Source organism: Excalfactoria chinensis, chromosome Z (genome assembly GCF_039878825.1).
Source record: "Excalfactoria chinensis isolate bCotChi1 chromosome Z, bCotChi1.hap2, whole genome shotgun sequence".
Taxonomy (NCBI): Eukaryota; Metazoa; Chordata; class Aves; order Galliformes; family Phasianidae; genus Excalfactoria; species Excalfactoria chinensis.
Window position 1 is genome coordinate 58,706,580 of NC_092857.1, and position 22,308 is coordinate 58,728,887.

A 22,308-nucleotide genomic window follows, 5' to 3' on the forward strand; every position below is an offset into this window, starting at 1 on the left:
ACATTCAATCCTTAAATCATGCAATCATGCTTCTTTTTTAAAAAGCAACAATGCAAGTTAATGACAAGTTGTCAGCCCTAACTTTGAATTGCCTGAAGTTTGTCATTTGGTGTTTGTGTCACAACCTTAATGTTATTTAAATGTAGTTTTTAGTATCTATTATTTAAAAAGGTCTACTTTACGACGGCAAAAAGCTTTGAAGGAATAAACCTCAAAGTACACTGTAGTGCTGGTATGCCACTTCATTAGAAGTAGTGCATAAAACATATGCTGTTGACAAATCTAATTCATTAAAGGTAAGGTAGATGCACTTTAAAACAACTGGATGGCATCATTATCTACAGTTCTTTTTATAAATTATTCTTCTTTTCCCTTTTGACTGAACTTGTCAGTGTTGCCTTTTCAGACTGTGAATGTTTTTACCTTAAAATTCAATACCTTCAGCATGTTTGGACAAGTTAAATAAGTAGCGTGTTTGCTAAAATTGAAATTGTAAGCAGAAACACTCAGGTTGATTACTTCACCTATATTAACTAATGAGGAATACAATTAAGCAACAATGTATGAAGAGGTTTAGTGTTACCAAACATAAAATTTAAAAATGAAGAGAAGAGGAAATTACAAAGTAGAGCAGAGTAACATTCTTGCAGTCTTTTGCATTGCCATTCAGATGACTTAAATCTGATACTGAATTGAATCTTATAAGAGAGGAGATCAGGCACATCACTGAGCTGACAGCTAGCTAGCTGACACAGTTTTAAAACGGAGAATCGATAAACATATTAGTCAGACTTTTAGGTAAAGACCAATCCTGGTATAAGAACCAAAGGGTATAGAAGTGTTTATAAATAAACTTAATCTCAGATTGAAGAACAGCCTATCAGAGCAGTGAACTCCTTGACAAGATTTCCAGTAGCTAATTAGTCAAAAACAGGTTAAACTTCTTTTTAGAATATTAGTGCCTGTGAAACATGGCCGTTTTTTTCTTCAACCCAGAAGGAATGAAGTTCTTCCATCACTGGTGGTCTTTAGAACCCAAATGTGGGAACTTCAATGAATTGATTAAAAAAAAAAAAAAAAAGAAAAGGAAAAAGAAAGCTTTTGAAGACTAACTATATTATTTGTTAGGGTTAAATTTCAGTAATCACAGTCAGCAAATTCTAAACTATACTACTGACAGGGAAGCTAGAAAAAAAATAAATAATCAAAAGATTCTTTGTGTAAATACCTTTTCTTTCAATTCCTTAAAGTGCTCTAATGATATACACTCAAAAATATTTATAGAAAGTTTCATACAGAATATATAATCATAGTTCAGTGTGTCAATACTGAACATTTTAATGATTTGGAGGGATTAATTCTATATTGTCTCTTTCAAAGACAAACTCATAATAAGTCTTGTCCTGAAATTTAAGTGGTGCATATTTTGCTTGCAAAAATTTTCATTAGTCATTTGAAAACAGAAAAATCTCTAAATACAGTTTACCTAGGCCTATTTTATGCCTCTGTGGAGGACTGCAATAAACCAGTTTCTCTGAGGAACTCTAAAAATTAATGGATTAATTCACCACATTCCAAACATTATCTGCCATTTACCTTTGAAGATTTTTGTTTCCCCTTCTGTCATACTGTCTTTTTCCCTGTGAGTGGAACAGTCATAAGTCCTCCCCCATCAAAGCACATGTACTGCTTGCTGTACTAAAGTGTAGTGGTATCTGCACTCCAGAAGACACATCTCAAAGGCAACCTATCCCCAAAATTAGTGAACCAAAATAAAAATAATTTTACTTACAACATTTTCATTACTGAAAAGATCAACATTCTGTTGACTGTTGCTACCAGCTAGTCTTAGTGTAAAGTCATATTTTAGCTTCTGTTGAAGAAGGCTCTGTTTACCTCTTAAGATCAGGGAAGCACGTCTTTGCATATCTAAGCTCCATTTTGATCTGGCAGTACAACTGCCTAACAAAATTTTGAGGATACTATTGGGAACGGGGCAGCAGGAAAGGAAAACAAGCAGCAGCAGGGGTAACAGCCTTATAGAGAGTATGCTTATACAGAACAGCTTATAATGCATTCCCCAAGGAATCTTTCATGCTCCCTGCAGTTTCCTGAAAAGATACTCTGTCCCTAGACAGTGATTTCAGCTTTGCAGGTACTTCAGCCCTTAATGATGATCTTTATGAGCAATCATGTTGCAAGAGATGCTGCTAACCTCAGTGCTCTTCTGTCAATACCAGTGCTGCAGCTGGGAGAAACCACTAACAGCAAATACCTCTGCAATAATAAATACTGCTTCACTGGGTAAGTGGAAGAAAAGAGGGAGTGACCTTATCTATACCATTGCTTCAAAGGAAATCTTTCATTCCGTGTATGAGAGACTGTCAAAGTACTCCCTCTGCAAAAGGTCTAGCTGTCTTTTCTGCAATCCTTAGATTATTTTTAGGAAGTTATTTGGAAGACCTCTCCAATTCTCAAAAGCTCTTGTGACTACAGATCACAAAAGGATGTTGACTCCTTAGCTGAAGGTATATTTCACTCACAGCAAAGAGTGTGATGGAAGAGTGACTTACATGCCCCAGTTTTGGGTGCACCGAAGACAAGAAGAATCATACAGTAATTTTCTGAATAACAACATGCCAATTCACTTCCAAGTCCACAAGTGTGATAGGGAACAGTCATTAAGCCAAATTTCTTATCCATCCAAATCAATTCTTCACAAGACTCAGTGAAAAAAAAAACGATTGATGTTTAGCACATTTTGCTAAACTGACTGTCAAACCCTGAAAGCCTATCTGAACAAAAACTTCCCATCATATGGCAGTATGTTCTTACATTAATATGACCTAATTTTTCATATTACTCTGACAGTTAATCCTGAATTGATTTTTGGCAAATACTGTCTCCTTACAATTATTATTTCTGATAAAAACCACCAGTGAACACATAAAGTTACCACTGTATTATAGCCTTCAAGGGACACTAAGAGACAGCAATATCCAAAGGCAAGCTTCCCTTTGGCAGTGACTTGGATTTCATACAGACAGATATACAAAATACAGCAATTACCATCTCCTGATGACTGTGCTTTCAAACTAACTTATGCAACAACTAAGTAGAGAAAAGAAATCTCTAGAATACTTTCCAAACCACTACAGAAAACAAAAAAAAAACAAAACAAACATGCAAACACACCCTGGTTCCAAATGTATGTCTGATATTTGCATTTTACAACTGCACTCCATCTTCCAGTTACACTCTGACAAAATGTATAGTTACAACTGTAACATACTGTAGGGTATTTTAATGCTAGCCTTTTTCTCAGGCCTGAGTTGCTTTTGTAATGTCCTTGAGCCAAAGATCATAATTATCTACACTGTGAGGCAACAATCTTGCTGTTGCATGCTTTGCAACAACTTGATAAGAAGTAAAACCACTTTGTTCTGCTTTTATTACAGCGAAGAAATAATTTCTTTAACAATCTGAGTATATACACTGCTACTTAAAAACATACAATTACTATGAAAAAGTTACAATTACAACTACTATTACACACAACATTCTGACAAAAACCCTCAATGATTAAAAAGAATATCAGAATAGGTAACAGAATAGATAACAGAATAGATCTCCCACATGGGAGGTCAGTGGGGGAAATGTGTTGATAAAGTATTCCAAGAAGGCATGGCAGATTTAGGTCAGGGCAGGAAATCAGCAACATGATTAAGAAAGAAGCACCTGCAGACAAGCTCATGTCAGGCAATGACAAGAAACTGGAACTTTGTGTGGTAGGAAAGTATTAGATTAAAAAAAACAACAACATCGAAACAGCAACAAAAAAACTCCATCCTGCTCTATTTTATAAAGAAACAAAAACATTACTACAAGTCACGAATGACTGAAGTTCATTGATGAAGTGCATTTTAATAACTCCTTAGAAAGTGAACTAATACATGTAACCAGCATATATAGCTAGGCATCACTTACCGAATAGTTAGTGAACCAGCTGTGGAACTGCACTATGTATATTTGTCTCCCAGCAGTGCACATTAACATGATGGGAAGTGGCAGAACAGTAGATGAGTGCTAGGACATAAGGCTGAGATTATAGTAACCAAAAAAAACCCTCAAAAATAAATAAGTATAGGTAAGTAAAATGGTTAATTAAGAGAAATAGAAGTGGTTCCTCCTGAAAAGGTTGTATAAAATGATTTTGAATATAAACACGAAGTTATAGTGAGAGTTTACACAGTAGTCATAGTATAGTCATAGTCATTATATGGAATACCAATAGCAAAAATTACAAAACCACGACACCTGAAGAAAAGCAACCATTTTCACAATGCATGTTCTGCCATTCCTGTCTTCATCAGCGCATGAAAGAAACCAGAATTACGTTCACAGAGAGCTACTAAGAAACTATTCTAGCTTATGTGGATTTATATTACTTTCATACAACTTCTAGTTCTAGTAACGCTTTATCACAGCCGAAGGAAGTTTTAAATTTTTCCTTCACTGTTATGACAAAGCCAGAGTCGGTGTTTAGTACAGTCTTAAAAAATGGGTTTAGAACAGGACACAAAGTTAAATTTTCCTCCACATGAAGGCAGTATGGAGACACTTTATACTGATTTGGTTTTTATGACAGACTTTTCAGCATAGCTTCCGGTTGTTTCCCCAAAGCTGTGATTGCTGTTTGACCCAAATTTGCCATTTTGATTTTTTATTTATTTTTTTAATATATATGTGTGTGTACACAAGCAGAGAGTGACAACTGTTCAAAAATTAGTAGAAAAAGAATCTTAAAAAGAGGACAGCTCTAACAAATCTTTTTTTTTCACGCTGTGCAGCTAATCAGCTAAACACTAAACCTCTCTGTATGATGGAAGATATCACATGGTAAGGTTCTGGTACACGAGGCAGCAGGGGTGGCCTCTGGGAGCCCAGCAGTGACCTACAGCAGAGCAACTCCAGTTGCTCCAACAGCAACCCACTGTTGCCACAGTTGAGCCATGAGAGAAGTTGGATGCACTCTGGGAGAGCAAATGTAAGAGGTAAGAGAGAAACAGTGCTGCACTACAACAGCTGGGAGAGACAGCTGAGAAATGGGAGAGAAGCGACCCTGCAAGCACCTGAGTCAGCGCAGGAGGAGGGCAGGAGGTTCTCCAGGCTTGGAGCAGAAGCTCCCTGAAGCCCAAGGGAGGCCCGTGGAGGAGCAGGCTGTCCCTGCAGTGCATGGGCACCACGCGGAGCAGATCTCCCCGTGCAGCCACAGAAAAGCCCACGTTGCAGCAGCAGATGGGGTCTGGAGAAGGCATAGACCATGGGTACCCCCAAAGAGCAGCCCCAGGCTGGAGCTGCAGCTCAAGGGAAGAGATCGCGATGGGGTTGAAGGACTGGGGGAGCTGCCACCCGTGGGGACCTGTGTGGAGCAGTTCCTGTGGTACAGAGCCATGCTGGGGCAGTAAGCTCCTGAAGGGGCAGGGGCAGAGGACGACCATAAGCAAGTGGCAGAGATGAAGAGTTTCGGACTGACCACAGTCCCCATTCCCTGTTCCTCTGTACCACTCAGCAGAAGATAGCAGAGGACAGATGAAGGGGAGGTTGCTTTTCATTCTCACTGTCGTAGCCTATTGGTAATAAATTACATTATTTTCTCTACACTGAGTTAGTTTTGCCTGTGGCAGTAATTGGTGAAGGATCTCCCCATACTTATCTCAATCCACAAGCACTATTTGTCACTCTGTTTTCTCTCTGACCCTTCTGAGATAACTTGGATGGACCTGAGAGGAACCATGTCTCTGTAGGAAACAAAACTAAGAAAGACGTAGACAGAAAGAAGTCTGGTAGAGATGGGCAATGGAAACAATGAAAGTGACTTCTTTTTGTGAAAGAGTGAATGAATATATATAAGGAAGTATTTTTTTAAGTGAAGTGTCATTTCTGTAGCCCTAAAAATAATTAAAAAGTTTAAAAATTATATCTAAAACTCACCAGTCAAGAGATTAAGTATAGTTTATAATACTGAGCAATTAAACAATATATCTGACCAATACCTCAAAAGAACAAAGAAACAGGGGTACCGAAGAATGCTCCCACTAAGCAGTCTGCCTCTTAGATTTATGAGAACTAATCTTAACTCTTACAAATTTAAAAAAAACAACAAAACATAAATATTTAACTACTATGATCAGATCACAGCAAGAATAGGAAAGAATATACTTCAGACTCATTATATAAAATAGAAGAAGAGCATAAGTGAAACCCAAACTTATCAGGCATCACCAAAAGGAAGGTAAAAAACATAGTCTTAAAGTCACACTTCAGTAGCAATATACCTTAAAGTGAACATGAAATGCTTGACTTCTCATTTCTTTTGACTCCATATACTTTCTGTACCAGAATAAAGAAAAAAAGTTTCCAAAGATAACAGTCATTACATAAACAAGTAGCTTCCTTACACTGTTGTACAACAAAGACTTCTCTAGTCTGTTAAGAGCCCTGTGGCATAGCACTACAGTTACTGGTACTTAATAACAGTTAACTTTAAAGTAATTGAAGAGTAAACTGATGAGTAAATAAACCAAGAATTAATTATTCTGAGACAGTTTTATCTTTTTCCTCTCTAGTTTTTTAATAGGAGAAATTTTTGAGTGACAAATAAACATTATTTAGAGGCTACAGATAATCACAGTCTAAACTTTAAATTATGTTTTGAAAAACAAACATGTCTGGGATTTCCTGTATTTCAATTATGAGAATCAATAAGAGTTCCTGTAGAGTGCTGACAACTCACTAGGGAAGGTGTAAAGGTGAAACAGGTACATAATAGAGAACACAATTAATTTTCACTGTCAATCAACTAATGCAAACAATAAAAAAAGCTATTTGATTCTGAATATTCAAGCAGATGTTAAGTGATTGTTCAGTGCCAACTAATAAACACCAACGACAGAGGTAAATGATTGCTTCTTCATTGTGGAGTACAAAAATATAGCTCCAATGTCACAGAAACTAGATGGTAATAAACTTCACTAAGCAGTAAGAGCAGCAACCTAAATCTGTTTTCACTGGGTCTTCACAAGTGGTAGCAGCTTTTGCATAACTTTACCCTGCTGTTATAACAGTAATGAGTCTACAGACAAGATGAATGTTTTTCCCTCACACAATTATTCAATGCATGGCTGTATGCCTTACACGTAGCATGAAGTCAAAACATTGCTTGGAACTCAGATTTACCACCATCATTTTTACTAAGTCAGTGGGGTACCAGAATATTTTATAAACAGCGGCACAAGATTCACGAAGCCACGTAAATTTAATTTTCCATTTTAATCGTTTGGAACCTCAGTCAGGCTTAGAACCAGGTGTCCAACATGCAGCCATATTTTAGATGTCTAAAGCCCAGTGTTTGTTTTTCATTTCTGAAGTGTTTGTTTGCTTTCCTCCTAGAACACTTATACTATATGGCAGTGGTGAGTTCAAAGCCTTCCTTCTTCTAGGCTGCTGTGACAGCACTTCAGAAGGTTTTGCCTTACCTATCCAAACTTACAGACCTTCAGAAAAGAACAGTTGTCTCTGTGTGCAGTGAATTGCCCATTACTACCTCTGAACTTTATGGAGGAGGAGGGAGCAGCATTCAGTTTTCTAAGGAAAAAACCTCAAACTGTCCTTTTTTGTTCTTGAACCAGGACACGTGCCTTCAGCTTCTCAACTGCAAGTGTAAGAAAGCAAGCATTCCACAAAGCCTATTTTATTCATTAAGAAGCACTGAACTATTTCTTGTGCACGACCCATTCTGTGCATGAAGCAACATAAGGAGCCAAGTGTCATGCATCACACGTTTGACTAACGACTGCCATCCTAGTATCTGTAAGTTCAACTGAGTGCTTGATGTACAATCTGAATGTTTAACTACTTTAGGAAGCTTCGTAGCTTAAAAATAAACAAACAAACAAATAAATAATCCACTGAATTCAGTAGGGGTGACAGTTTGCCCCAACTTGTGCTCCAGCACCCAGTGCCAGTGGAATAAAGCCTTGGGAGATCCTGAGGCGCGGAGCAGGGCACAGAACACCATCACCCGCGGGTCAGAGGCGGCATTTCCCCCTGCTCCTACACCGAAGTCTGCTCGGCTTCTATCAGAGTCTCCGGCAAGACCGGTTCCTACTCCTGCAAGCCCGCCGAGAAACGAGAGCTGCGACTTTGAGAGGCAGAAGGCACGGCCGAGCCTCTGAGGCGGCGCCAGCGTGGCTCCCAGCACAGCCCTCCCGCCCCGCCTTCTCCGTCCGTCACCCCAGCGCACGGGATGCCTGTCACCACACCACCACCACCGCCACCACCACCTTCATCTTCTCTTCCTCCTCCTCCTGCTCCTCCTCTCCCTCCTGCCTGCCCTGGCCCCGCCACAGCCGCCCGAGGAGCCGGGAAGAGCGCAACGCTGTGGGCCTCGTTCGCACCGCCGTGAGGAGAGGAGGGGCGCCTCCCACTCGGCACCGCGGCTTGGCCGGGGGAAGGGAAGGGTAGCCCTGCCGGGGCTACTTACCCGCCGGCCGGGCCCCCCGCTCGGCTCCGCAGCAGCAACCCCAGCGACCGCGGAGCGTCAGTGACAACGGGCCGGAACGGCCGCACCGCCACATCCGGGGGCGGGGCGGGGAGAGGCGGGAAGGCGGCGGGGAGCGGTGTGCCCAGCGTGAGGCAGGATGGTGCCATCCGGGCGCGGGGTCCGCGTGCGTGGGGGCGGGCGGGGAGAGGCCTCCCCCGTGAGAACGAGGAGGAAAGAGGCCCTCCGGGATCGCTCTGCGGCGGGGCTTCGGCGTCCGGCCCTGAGCGCTCGGCCTGTGGCCGTTGCTGGCGGGACCTGCGACAGCGCGGCAGCTCCCGGCGTGTCGGTGGGTAGCGCGACTCCTCGCGGTGTGCCTCCCGTGGCCTTGGGGAGCCGGTGGGGGGCACGAATACGATGGCGGTAACGTGCGCTCTGTGTGCTGCTCGGTCTGTTTGCCTCTTAACAGGTAGCGAGTGGTGGACGGAAACGGATAATCCAGTTCACCGGGTTTAGAGATAAAGAGAAACGAGCGCTGCGTGAGATGTTACTCAGGCTGGACTGTGTTTTTGTTGATAATAAGGTATTGTTTGTCAAAGTGCGTGATGTTAACGTTAAAGCAGAAAGGGAAAGCAAACTATAAAGTAATACACTGTGTAGTAATGCAGAGTTATATATTAATAACAACAACAAAAAAAAGGTAAATGTTTCCACTGATAAAACTGTTGTGATTGTTTTGTTTTGTTTTTTAATTAGAAATACAGGAATTGCACACATCTTATAGCAAAAAAGCTTTGCAAGAGCGAAAAGTTCCTAGCTGCCTGTGCTGCGGGTAAGTAGGTTTGCTGTAAAATTTCAAGGACTCAAAGCTAGAAAGGAACAGTTAAAACTGTTTTCATTTCATGAGTTGGGAGTAAAGTTAGTGGGGACAGACTCGTTGCAGTAGTGTACAGCCATAAAATGAGGCACATTCCGCATTAAGATAGGGGGGAACTTCTTAACTGTGAGAGTAGTGAAGCACAGGAGCAGGCTGCCTGGAGAGGTGGGAGGTTGTGGTATCCCCTTCTCTGGAGATACTCAGAACCCATCTGTACACCTGCCTGTGTGACCAGCTATACGGAAGCTGCTTGAACAAGGGGGTTGGGATCAATCTTTAGAGGTGCCTCTCCAGCCCCTACAATTCTCTCATTCTTCAAATTACAGAAAACACCTTTTCCTCATTCTGTTACTCTTGCGTTTAAGCTTAGATTTACCTTTTTATTTTATTCCAAATTGATACCCCAGTGTCTTTTTTTTTTTTTTTTTTTAATTTTATTTCCTTGCACTTGTTCCTAAATAAAAGGTTTCTTATATATCAGTTACATCATGAAGCCTTATCCAAACATTACAAGTGCTTAGAAAAAGCTTCTCTGTTCACAAAGAAGTGAAATTGCTTCTGACACATTCTTGGTGATATCAGGCAACGTAGTCACTGGTAGGCCAATAGTCAAATACAGAAAGAAGAGTTGAACCTACCCATGTAGTATGTAGTACTCCTCAAAAAACAGCCTTCAGTGGCTGGCCCTTATTTGAGCCCAGAGTGTCTGCACCCTGAGCCCACCTTTATTGGTCTCATGGGGAGCACAGCTGCACAGTCTGCCTATATCTCTGGACCAGCCACAACCCTTCACCGGGTGCTCAATCACCAGTTTAAGTCATGACATAATACTTTCCCTGCATCAGCTCACTTGAAAGGAGTATGGAGAAAAGAGTTGTAACTGGTGAGTAGATTTTTCTTTATACCAGACTCAATGCAGAGTTCATTGTTAAAGATCACTGCTACAAAGTTTCTGCTTACACGGTGACAGAAAACTACAGGTTCTTGCTGCTGTCATTTTACTGATGCAAGTCACTTCTCATTCTTCTTGCTCTTTTTATTTTTGCCTAGGGTCTGTAAAATGCTGTGATGAAGCAAATATATGTGCGTTTACAATAGTAACTACTTAAAATTTGTCATAAAATATGTTCCCTGAAAAAATTTTATGATAAATAAATTTAGAGAATCTTTTGAGGTTGAAATATTTCACAGTCTGGATTTATTGACTGTTTAAATGTGATCTTTACTTTTCCCATACTGTATTATAACAAATTGATAAAGCAGTTATTGGGCAGGATTAACTTGAATTGAGGAGATTATAGACAGGAGTATCTAAATGTGGATTTGAGTATAAGGATACCTGAAAAATGAGTGATTTTATGTTTCCACTTAGATACTATATTAGCAAGTGTTCTCAGTCATCTACTCCTCCTCAAATCTGAGGATACACATAGATGATTACTTGTAGCAGTTCAGAATTCTGATCAAACTGATATCATAGAGTAGATGATAGACCAACATTTTCACGAGAGAAAGAACATTAAAATACATATAAGTTTCTGGTATAGCGTTTCATTTTAACTCTCAAAAACTTAACACATTTTAGATGTCAAATTTATCTGTTTTTAATTTTGGAGATTTAAACAGTTGGATACAACTACCTACTTGCTAATACAAAACTTTTGTATTTCTATCTTTACAAACTTCTCAAGTACCTTCTATCTGGTACTCTATCTGGAAGAGGCACTAGTTTTGCATAATCATTATTCTTGTGCTTGGTAACAGAGTGTGTTCATTTCTACCATGATTTTCTCCTGTGATCACATTTAAACCCATCTTGGTGAATGTAAATACTGACAAGGATGCCAGTCCTCATCAAGTCCCTAGCAGAACAAATTTTTGAGTTTGGATTTTCAAAATGAAAGAGATTTTTAATATCCAGGTTGTGCGCAGCATACCTGTTGCAGTCAGAAGTCTGCTGGTACCTATGCTGGGTTATATAGAAGTACCATCTGTGCATCTGCACTGAGACATTTTGCTAGTCAACCCTGCTGTTCTGTGAAACCAATTAAGTTCACACAATTCAAGTCAATTTCTCTTTCAGTATCTTCTGTAGGTAGTATTTCAAAACAGGAGCGGGTTACTTAACCACTGCTCTTGACCTGAAACTGTAAGAACTGAGAGGCACAGAGTAAAAGGGGATCATTATGTGCAGTATCAGAAGCATACATGCAGAAGATAAAAGAAGAGGGGTGGAGGAGGTGGAGCCAAAGGAGGAGAGGAAAAGGTTGAAAGAAAAAGACAAATGTGTAAAACAGTAACCCCAAGTATTGGCATTTGCTATACTTGTGGTGTTAGTAATACTGAGAATATGTAAAAGAAACAGCTTAGATGCTGAAAACAGTCTTTATTTCCTTATTTTTAATCGTCGGACGGAAAATATTTCTTCAGCATATTGAATTAATGCTTTAGCAACAATAAAAAGGCTCCCTGAACACACTTTCTCAGCATTGTTATATATCAAAGAAGTGCACGAAATGCACCTCAGATATGTTTAGGTAAGTCTGTAAGTGTCAACTTCTGTTAAAAACAAAGGGTTAAGCAGAATTCTTTGCAAGAACAAAATCTGGGATGCTGAGATTTTCCATTTGCACATAGGCAAGTAATTCATCTGGGAAGGGTAAAAAGGTACTTGATCATTAAAAGAAAACAAAATGATCGTTTTCAGTGGTATTGAAAGATTTCTGAATTTGAAGCGTAAAGATGAGAACTCTTGTAATAGGAAGAAGTTTTTAAAATGGTACTTATAATTCCAGTTTTTATTTGCACAAGAAAGGTTTAAGTTAATTTTATAGTAGATCTTCAGTTGATTGCTATTTGTCTGCACGAAAAAATCTTTTGTGGTTGACAGTTCATTTGCTTTTTAGGAAAGTGGATACTAACTAAGGAGTACATAATTAATAGTGCCGAAAGTGGCAGATGGCTTGATGAAACAACATACGAGTGGGGATATAAAATTGAAAAAGACACCCATTATTCACCTCAAATGCAATCTGCACCTAAAAGATGGCGCAAAGAGCTGGAAAACTCTGATGCTCCAGGGGCCTTCTACAGATGGAAAGTTATCCTTGCTGTTAAGGAGGGTTATGAAGGAGTGGCACCTATTAGAAGGTAAGAAGATTTGTTTTAAAGTTTAAAATGAACGATAGTACACTTATCATATGGTTGAGCAGATCTTTCTTCTTCCATTCCTGTTAGTTTGGTCCTTAACAACCTCTGGCTCTTCAAACTCTCAAGTCATTTTCAACAACATACTTCCGTACAGTTTATGAAGAAAAAAGTAATTCTTTAATTCTTTGATATCACTGCTTTTCTAGGTTTCTTCTAGTATAGTAGTAAGTGTAATAGGTATTATGGTATTTTTGGCACATTGAGTAAACTGTTTACAGTGACATTCCTCATGGGACAAGGTAAATTAAAGTTTTCACTTTATCAGAGTACTGCTTTATTCTGTCTGCATGTTTCATTCATATGGTAGTCAGAACAACTTACACCATCTTGATTGGAAGACCTGGGCTAGCCTTGAACTATGTCTTAAGGATCCGAACTGCTCTTATTTTATGTGTTTTACATGTATGCAAAAGTCATTTGTAGTTCTGAAGACCTAACTTTTACTGAAACGTTTCTGATACGGTGTAAATGCAGATTGTTCAGAAGGGAAGGGGTAAAAATATGAAGGAAACAGAAAATAAATGGTGGTGTGAGAAATTTGGGACTACTTTTTTTTTTTTTCATCAGTGTTCTCTCCACATCAGCAAGACAGGTTGAAAAGGGTTGTTTGCTTGTTTGTTTTTCTAGCTGCTACCTAGACATCAACGGTGTGGGGATACTTTTATTCTGTCAGAATGCACAAAAAGGTAGATGTTTTTTGCCTCTAGCGCATATTTCATTGCCATCGTAACTTTGAGGAAAAACTGCTATTTCTGTCATAGGAGAGCTTCTCCAAAAGTAATGCGTCCTATGTTATTATATTGGCCTGTGATATCGGGCAGATATTGATGGTATAGCAGTAGAGGTTGTACTTGTCCACCACTATCCTCTTACATGTTGTTGCCATGTGACAGATGGCAGCAGAGGAGCAGCCTGACCAAATGGTATCTGACGTAGAAGTACATAAGAAGCAAAGGTGGAGTCTTCCATGAGTGAAAAATGTCACCAATTCACATTCACTGATGCCTGCTGAATTTTTAAGGAGACCAAACAGTGAATTTGAGCACAGTGAGGAGGTGGGTGCTGGAATTTCAGCAATGGCAACAGTGACATGAAACATGAAAGATAAGCCACGTTCTAGGTGGCCCTGCACAGCCGTCACACCATGAAATGAAGAGCATCTCAATCAGTTCATCCAGGCAAATTGCTAGATTACAACCAGGGAAATGTGTACAAAACTGAATATCAGCTTGAGTGCATTGGAAATTATGGTGGCAGCATTGAATCATCTCAAAGTTTTCACCACACATGCTCATATGGGAACAGGAGGAACACTGTATGCAAGTTTATCAGGACTTACTGAGCCAATACAAGACTGAAGGTGTGAGTTTCTTGGATCACATCATTATCAGTGACAAGATGTAGTGACCACTATGAGCTGGAGTAAAAGCTGCAGTCCATGGTACGGCAACATGTGAGTTCTCCATCAAAGAAAAAGTTCAAGATGCAGCCCTTAGCAAGTATAGTGATGTGCATTGTCTTTTGGGATAGAAGAGGGGTGATCCTTATGGATTTCCTGGAACCTGGACAAACCATCAGCTTCTGATCACTACATTACAACGCAGAGCAAGCTGTAAACTTTCACAATCAGGCCAGAGATGAATACAGCCTTTCTCTTGAAACACAATAATGCCAGGCCCCATACCAGTTTGAAAGCCAATCTAGATTGTCCTACTGTACCAGCATTATAGTCCAGATTTGACACCATATGACTTCCATCTGTTCTGATTGATGAAAGATGGACTATATAGGCAACATTTTACTAGCAACAGTGCTGCCATAGCAGCTTTGAATCAGTGGATCACCTCCACTGGTATAGATTATGCCAAGTATGGCATGCGGACTCTGGTTCATTGCTGGCAAAAATGCATAGCTAGTAGTGGTGACTATGTGAAAAAGTGTGTTTTGTAGACAAGAATTTGTTCTATCGAATAGTACAGTTGTGTTCTTTGTATCCCTGTTGTTGGTCTTAACAGTTAGAGGGTGGTTCAGCCTGGTTCCATGACTAATGGGGTGGGGGAACCCATGGACCCACGGCCCGGGAAAGGGAAAAGGAGAGAGGTTAGGGAGATGGGGCATGGGCCTAAAAACAAAACAGCAACAATCTGAGGAGGAAAGTTAATTTACTATATGTGATATTGGAACGCAAGATAACACAACATAATACAGTTGAAGTTAATAAATAACATGAATGTCCAGAAGAAACCAAAAGCTTTACTGTAATGTTGAAGGTGAGCACAGACACCGTCGGGATGAGCTGAAAGGGCTGAGGAGAATCTTGTGATCTGCAAACAGATTTTATCTTTCCCTCTAAGCGGAAACACAAAGTACCTGGAAATACCAGAAGTCCGTGGAACTGGAGCATTAACTATTTAAGTCCCAATGAGCTACATGATGTTATGATGTGGAATACCAATAAAAAGTCATAAAAGCATGACACATGGAAATAACTAGGAGGCACTGTTTTTGGAACAGCCTGTTGGAAAACAACATTCTGAAGATAGCATGTTATAAGTCAGAAAGGCAGATTTTCATTTTTATTACTTGGTTGGTAGCACAACTCTTAATTGAAGGATCAAATATAATCTTAATGCAATGACTTACAGATGCTGTCCTCTAAATGTTTGACTTTTTAAGCCCTCTGTCAGATATGCATGATGCTTACGCTGATTTTAATTAATAGTATTAAATTGTGAAGAGAGGGGTGTCTCATTAAGTGTGTTCCTTCTGTTTCTCATGGCTATTAAGCAGTTTTTTAACCTCCTGATGATTTTTTAACCTTACCTCGGTAATGTCGTACATATGCACTCTCGTAGTTTATTAAAAGTAATGCAAGTTTAAGCAGTATGAATGAAATGCAGTAAATGATGTCTTTCCAAATCTGTTTGTTTAGAGTTCTAGAAGCTGGAAAGGCAACCGTGTGTTCATCTCAGAATGTCGAGAGTGATGTTACTCATGTATTTGTCCTTAATAAATTTTTTCCTGTGCAAAAAGAAAAATGCTTATCTGAAGCTAAGTACTACCCTTTTCAATATGTAGGAGATTACCTTTTGGAGGTAAGTAAGTTAAAAAAGTACCTAAAATCACTTGTGTTGTTACATCTTACGTCTGGTTTACTGACTCTCTAAGATGCAGTATTAATAATAATGGGGGATATGATATGCTTTGAGATTTGATAAACAGTAATCAACTTTCAAGACAAGTCATCCTAGAGCAGAGAAAGTTCAGGGGAGATCTCATCAATGTGTATAGGTACCAAAAGGAAGAAGGACAAGGAGAACAGAGCTAGGATGAGAGACAGTGGGCAAACCCAGAAAAAAATACTTTAAATATTTTAAATGTATATAATGCATTAAATAAGGTTTTTATGGCTTCTTTATGATTCAGTACCAATTATTTTGTTAACTAACCTCAGTTATTTGACCTTCCTATTTATAACATTACAGTCCATGGCAAAAAAGTAAGATTCGTTTAAGTCAACTTCCAGTCTTTCATGGCTTGGGAAGAATTGGTGCTTGCCTTATGAGTTCTCCAATGGAACTGTACGTTGGACAAAATTCTTCTGCACTAGGAATCTTACAGAAGTTGCTCACCTACATAATCTTTTCTTTGAGAGTGTTGCTACAGGAATTATGATTCCTAAAATAATTATATGATCTGCTATTATTACCTATTATTATCTTTAATTCTCCCTTAATGCAGAAGGATCATTGCATGTTTGAGGACAGTTACTATAAATTGTACTAGAACATGGGACTACTGTCCCATCAACAGATTTGCCAAGACATGAAGGCCTAGATAACAACCTAATTTGAAGGTAAAAGCCATACTTAGTCATCTTGCCAGAGAGTTTTTTATTGAAATGACAAAGCCAGGTGAAATATAAGATTGTTCAGAATGTGAGGTTCATCATTCAGCTTCTAACGAATCCAGAATAATTTAAATTCACAGTACTGAGAAAGCAAAACAAGAAAAACAGCCTGATTCTGTCTTTCATCATTCCTTCTGTACTGAGAGGAAATGACATTGCTCAGTGATTTTTCTTACATGCGCAGTATTCAGTAAAACTCTTTTTTCCTGTTCCTCCTTCGAAAGTGAGAGAAGTGCCTCATGATTCATAGTCCTTTGTTTACCGTGACCAATATTACCCTATTCTACAGTCTGTTTTTAAACAAAATTCTGTGTGGGCTGAGACATGACCTTGATCCTCATTCTCTACCGTATGCATTCTTCTTTCCATTCTGGACTGCTGGTCTATTTTATTTGTTTATTTTTTTCTTCTTAAATCCAGGATTTATTCCTTAACTGAGGTATGCACAATTCAGATACTGATGAAAGTAGGAGTGGTGCCAATATTGTGCAACTTTATAATGAATGTGTAGAAGTCTAATGATGGCTACAGAAAAGCTAGGTTTTAGATTTTAAAGACACCTTGTCTGCAAAGGATCAATTTGCCATTGCTTGACATTAGTGAAATGAAACCACTCCATTACTGGTTTTGAACAATGTCCTGGCAAAAGTTGATGGATTTGTTCTGTTTGGAAGGTGGATGTGAAAGAGGGTGTTTAAAACTCACCAAATGAAAAAGTAACTATTTTAGCTTCAGTGGCTATGTATAGCATGTGACCTTTCCCCATATAGAAGGAGTAAAGTAAAGAGATTTAACTCTGTCAATTCTACTAACTGTATAAATACTACAGCTGTAGTGTTCAGCTTGATGAGATCCTTACCTGCTTTGGGTATTAGATTTTTAGTATGATTATCTATTCTTTGACGCATTTCAGTTTGGACACATCAACAGTATTCAATGCTTCAAAACCAGAACGTTCTCAAGTCAACAGAAAATTATGCTGTGGGAATATATTTTCTCTGTGTTATATTCAGTTCTTGAATGGCTCAGGCACAAAATAATAGGCTCACGAGCTAGTTTGGAACTTCGACAATAGATAGATGTTCCAGTATATCTCAAGTACAGACAAAAAGCCTTGAGGTTTTGAGGAAAGCACTGTCTTGAAAGGAACTTAGGAAAAGGCCAAATATCAGCAGAGGTGCGTACATGAACAGAAAACCAATCTTTCTTTTTTACAGAGGTACGTTGGATGTTCTAGGAAACTGTGTACTTCCACAGTTCACAATTTCCACTTTGGTTTTTCTGGGTCCTTCAGAAAAAGCCTCTTATTTAGGTCACATTGATAATGCCGAGAGAGGTGTCGTGTATTTGCGTCTCTCAGGAGACAGTTATCAACCAGGAGAGAGTCACCTGCTCTATGCAGAACTTCACAACATTATGTCTTAGAAATACTCAAAGGACTGAAAAAAATCCTTTAGATTTGTAGTTCTTCACAGTGTGAGATGATTTTAAGGAACTGCTAAAGAGAGAATGTTGCCCTTGCAAACGGGTGGATGCTAAAACTGAGCTTGCTATTAGGCAGAATCTACTTCTGAAATTACTTTTGCTTTATCAAAAATTGTTATGAACATAATTTTTTTTTTCATTTCTATGAATACTTGGCGCATATTTTACTAGGACTTAACTTTGAATGCTCCAGCTTTTTAAATCTGTAGTTCTGGTCTTTGACTGCTAATTCTATGTGAAATAAATACTCTCCTCATAACCAGACAAACATATAGTCTATGGTTTAGCACCCAAAACAAATATTAAATTGTGAGAAGCTGCATGATATTCTTTTATTTTTTTTAAGTGGAGCTGCATATATTCATAGGCATTCAGATTATTTCTGTTTGTTTTTTATTTTTTTAACAATGCTTTGTTTTGCCTCTTATATTTCAGTATCTGTTCTAAAATGTCAATCTTGTAGCTCTATTGTTAAAGTACCCTGTGGGAGTATCTTCAATCCTTTAAGGTGTTGCTTGTACTGGTTCAAGATATTAAAGCGCATGCATGATTTTAGAGCACTATCCTTGCGTTTAAATACAGACTATAGAAAGCTTTGTTGGTTGCGTGCTGGAATTTATAACACTTTGCCAAGATGGTACTGTAAATTATCTTAATATAAGTAGTTTTAGAATGTGTTGAAAACAACATGCATAAAGTTCACAGGAAGTAAAGAGTAGTTAATTTGTCAGAGTATTCCACTTATCCTTGGCTCATCAAAGCTGTTTAAAGCAATTTTACAGTACTGCACACACCAGTTACTGTCACAAACACACTTGACGTAAAGAAGACTGATTTAATTTCTTGCCAGTTATTCGGGCTGATCTGAAAGTAATGCCTCCTATTTTATTAAGCTGACCCACGACATCAAGGGTAGATGTTGGTGGTGTGGTGGTAAAGGTAGAACTTTACCACCAGTAGCCCATTACACTTTGTTGCGATGTGACTGATGGGAGCAGAGGGACAATCTGACAGAATAACATCTGATATGGAAGTGTGAAGGAAGCAAATGGGTTACATTGAATTCCTCCATGTGGAAAAAATGGCACCCACTGACATTGATGCTTGTGGATTATTGATGGAGTTCAAACAGTGAATGTGAATACACTGTGTTTCAGCAGTGGTGACATTGGGTGACCTCCACTAGTGCAGATGTTTATAAGCACAGCAGGCAGGCTCTTGTTCATTGCCAGTGAAAATCCATAGCTAATGGTGGTGTCTGTATTTAAAAATAGTGTTTTGCAGTTAAGGATTTTGTCAAGTAGTGTTCTTGTGCTCTTTGCATCTGTTGTAGTTTCCATGGAAGTTAAGAAGAAGCATTACTTTTGGAGCAACTGACACAATAGAGTAAAAAATGAGAGACAACTCCTTCACCCCACTCATCTCTTCTTCTCGCATTGAGCTTCACTCTTGAATCTTCTGCCTCTTTTCTTTAGAGGCGCAGTTGGGTGGTGAGCATGGATTGTGCTTAGGCTGTAATATTTTGTCTCTCTCGTTCTTTCCTCATTGTGCCCCTGAGGACCCTCCAGTGGGATGCAGACCTTCTCAAGCTGCTCCAGTATGGGTTCTTCCCATATGGTGCAGGTCTTCAGGAACAGATGGCTCCAGCTTGGATCCCTCAAAGGCTTCAGTTCCTGCTAGGAAGTTTTGTGGGCTCTTCCATGGGGTGCACTTGGAGATCCGAATTCTGTGGTTCTAGTTTGTTTAGAATTCTGTGATTGTCTGCTCCACACAGTGCCCATAGGCTGCTGGTGGACAGCCTGCTCCACCATGGGCTCCTCCTGGGCTGTAGAGAGCTTCTGCTTCATGCCTGGAGTACCTCCTGCCCTCTTTCTGTACTGACCTTGTAGGATTTCTTCTCTTCCATTTCTCATCCCATCTCTCCTAGCTGACATTTCACAGTAGTTTTCTAGTTTCCTAGTTATGTTATCACCGAGGGCTCAGCCCAGGTAGCAGCAGGTCTCTATTGGAGCAGCTAGAGCTGGCTCTGATCTGACAAGGGGCAGCTCCTTGTCTGTCTGCTCTCACAGTGGCCACATCTGCAGCTGTCCTTACTAACAAAATCTAACCGTGTTAACTCAAAGCAACCTAAAATGACTTCCATTGGTAGCTCTCATGCTATAGCTGCCTATGACATCAGTGATGTGTTTCCACAGCTGTTTGTGTGTCTGATAGTGTAAACACTCAAAATTGAATAAGCACACATGTAAACAATGATTTTATGACTGTAAGAACGTATTTCAGCACATAAAAAGTATTTAAAAGCATTAGTTTTGAAATTAAAAAATGATGTTTTGTTTTGCTTTGCTTTGCTTAGGAGGGTATACAAAATACTGAAGTTACTCAAATTAATGGTTTTCTGCCTGCACAAGAAACTGACCAAAACAAGTCTAACATGCAGCTTATTGAAATGAAAAATGCTGTGATCAGGCATATGTATTTTGTTGAGGTAAGTGGCATTTAGTTAATGCTTTCTTACCATAAATTGTGAAATGTATGTAATGAAATTTATCCTTTAGTATAGATGCTGAGCTAATTAGCTAGTTATTTGACTATCTTTTGTAGTAGTAATGCCTTTTAATAATTATTTTTTTACTACATCTACCATTAGCCAAAATAAAATATAATAGTGGTAATTGATATGTGTGGGTGTGTGGAAGATGTAGACTTTGAAATCTTGGTACTTCCCCAGTCTTTTTGCTGGCAGGGCAGTGAAAGTAAAGAGACCTTGACACTGTACTAGCACTGTTCCTCAAGGGCTAACACCCAGGCAGGCTCTCAGCAATTTTTTGGTTACAAATTCACTGTATCATAGCATGCTATAAAATACTGTTTGGTTTTGGACACCTCAGTACAGAAAGGACATTGAGGTGCTGGAGAAGGCCCAAAGAAGGGTCACAAGGCTTGTGAAGGTCTTGGAGAATATGCCTTACAAGAAGAGACTGAAACGTGGGGCTATTTAGTCTGGGGAAGAGAAGGCTGAGGGGAGACCTTATTGCTCTCTTCTGAAGGGTGCTCACAGCGAGAGCGGGACTGGTCTCTGCTCACTGGTGACAGGTGATGAGGGGAAATGGCCTCAAGTTGTGCCAGGGTAAGCTTAGGTTAGATCTGAGAAAAAACTTCTTAACAGAAGGGGTTGTTAAGCACTGGAATAGGCTCCCCAGGGAGGCTGTTGATTCAACATCCCTAAATGTGTTTAAAAACCATCTGAATGTGGTGCTCAGGGACATGATTCAGCAGAGGGCTGTTAGAGTTAGGGTAGTACAGTTACATCATAGTTGTACTCAGTGATCTTTAAGGTCTTTTCCAATCTGAGTGATTCTATGATTCTAAACTATAAAGAAAAGGAATCTACCACTGCCAAAACTGGTACAAGTGTATAACAGGTGCAACTCTTAACAGATTATTTTCCCTTCAACTATTATGTAATTATGTCCAAATAGAGTAATTATAATCCTAAGGACAGTCTCTCCTAAAGGACTTCCTCTGGAAACAGGTGTAAATAATATTGTAACAGTAAGCTGTAACTAAGTATAACAGGAATAGTAATTCATTCTTGCACCTACTATCCAACACACTGTGGGCAATTTGTAAGGAGTATCCAGGATTTACATTTTGTCACAGAAAAACTGAAAGTTTCAAATGGTTAAGTGGAGCAAATGTAATAAAACTAGTAAAAATTACATAACAGCTGAAAAAAAAAGTAGACAAGAACAGAAAAACTGAGGAGGAAAATTGTCCATATATCAGTCCCCTATTTCTTAATTTTGCCATCTAAATATTATAAAACAAATAGGTTGTTTTGTTGAATGTTTAAAATAATGTATTTTTTTAAATTGTCTTTTTATGCACTATTTATAGATTGTTTACCAATATCCACTGTACAGGTTGAATTTTTCTTGTTTTGTAGGCTGCAAAGCACAAGTTTGTTCAGAAAGACTTTCTGAATAGATGCAATCCGAAGGTAAGGATTCTTGCAAAGAGCACATGTTGCACTTAATGAGATTTTGTACCGAAGTTAGGTAAACACAGTTCTGTTGTGAAACTTGCTATTGAAAAAATACTTTTTTAAAGTGTATTAAAAGTACTGAAAAGTGTAGAACACCATGGGGTACTGATTAATTTGTTTATTTTTCCAGTCCGTTGTTCAGTACTCCAGTACTGCCTATCTCTTATGAAGAGAAAGAGGCAAAGGAGGGAGGAGTTATGCAGTTCAGTTCATTTCTCCTTTTAATTTCCATTAAG

At 39.1% G+C, this 22,308-nt stretch overlaps 2 protein-coding genes across 5 annotated transcripts in view; one reads left to right on the plus strand and one right to left on the minus strand.

Moving 5' to 3' along the window:
• Nucleotides 1-8,623, minus strand: part of KIAA0825 (KIAA0825 ortholog) — a 225,993-nt gene extending 217,370 nt beyond the window's left edge. For all 4 annotated transcript variants that reach the window (XM_072358868.1, XM_072358870.1, XM_072358869.1 and 1 more), the window contains exon 1: nucleotides 8,546-8,623. The gene's annotated coding sequence lies outside the window, so the exon portion shown is untranslated. The remainder of the gene's footprint in view (nucleotides 1-8,545) is intronic.
• The window catches only part of SLF1 (SMC5-SMC6 complex localization factor 1), a 39,698-nt gene continuing 25,948 nt past the window's right edge, over nucleotides 8,559-22,308 (plus strand). Inside the window, exons 1-7 of the mRNA XM_072358873.1 lie at nucleotides 8,559-8,891; nucleotides 9,012-9,125; nucleotides 9,299-9,374; nucleotides 12,326-12,569; nucleotides 15,562-15,724; nucleotides 20,381-20,512; nucleotides 21,974-22,027. Coding sequence (XP_072214974.1) covers nucleotides 8,703-8,891; nucleotides 9,012-9,125; nucleotides 9,299-9,374; nucleotides 12,326-12,569; nucleotides 15,562-15,724; nucleotides 20,381-20,512; nucleotides 21,974-22,027 — 972 coding nt within the window. The 5' untranslated portion in view covers nucleotides 8,559-8,702. The remainder of the gene's footprint in view (nucleotides 8,892-9,011; nucleotides 9,126-9,298; nucleotides 9,375-12,325; nucleotides 12,570-15,561; nucleotides 15,725-20,380; nucleotides 20,513-21,973; nucleotides 22,028-22,308) is intronic.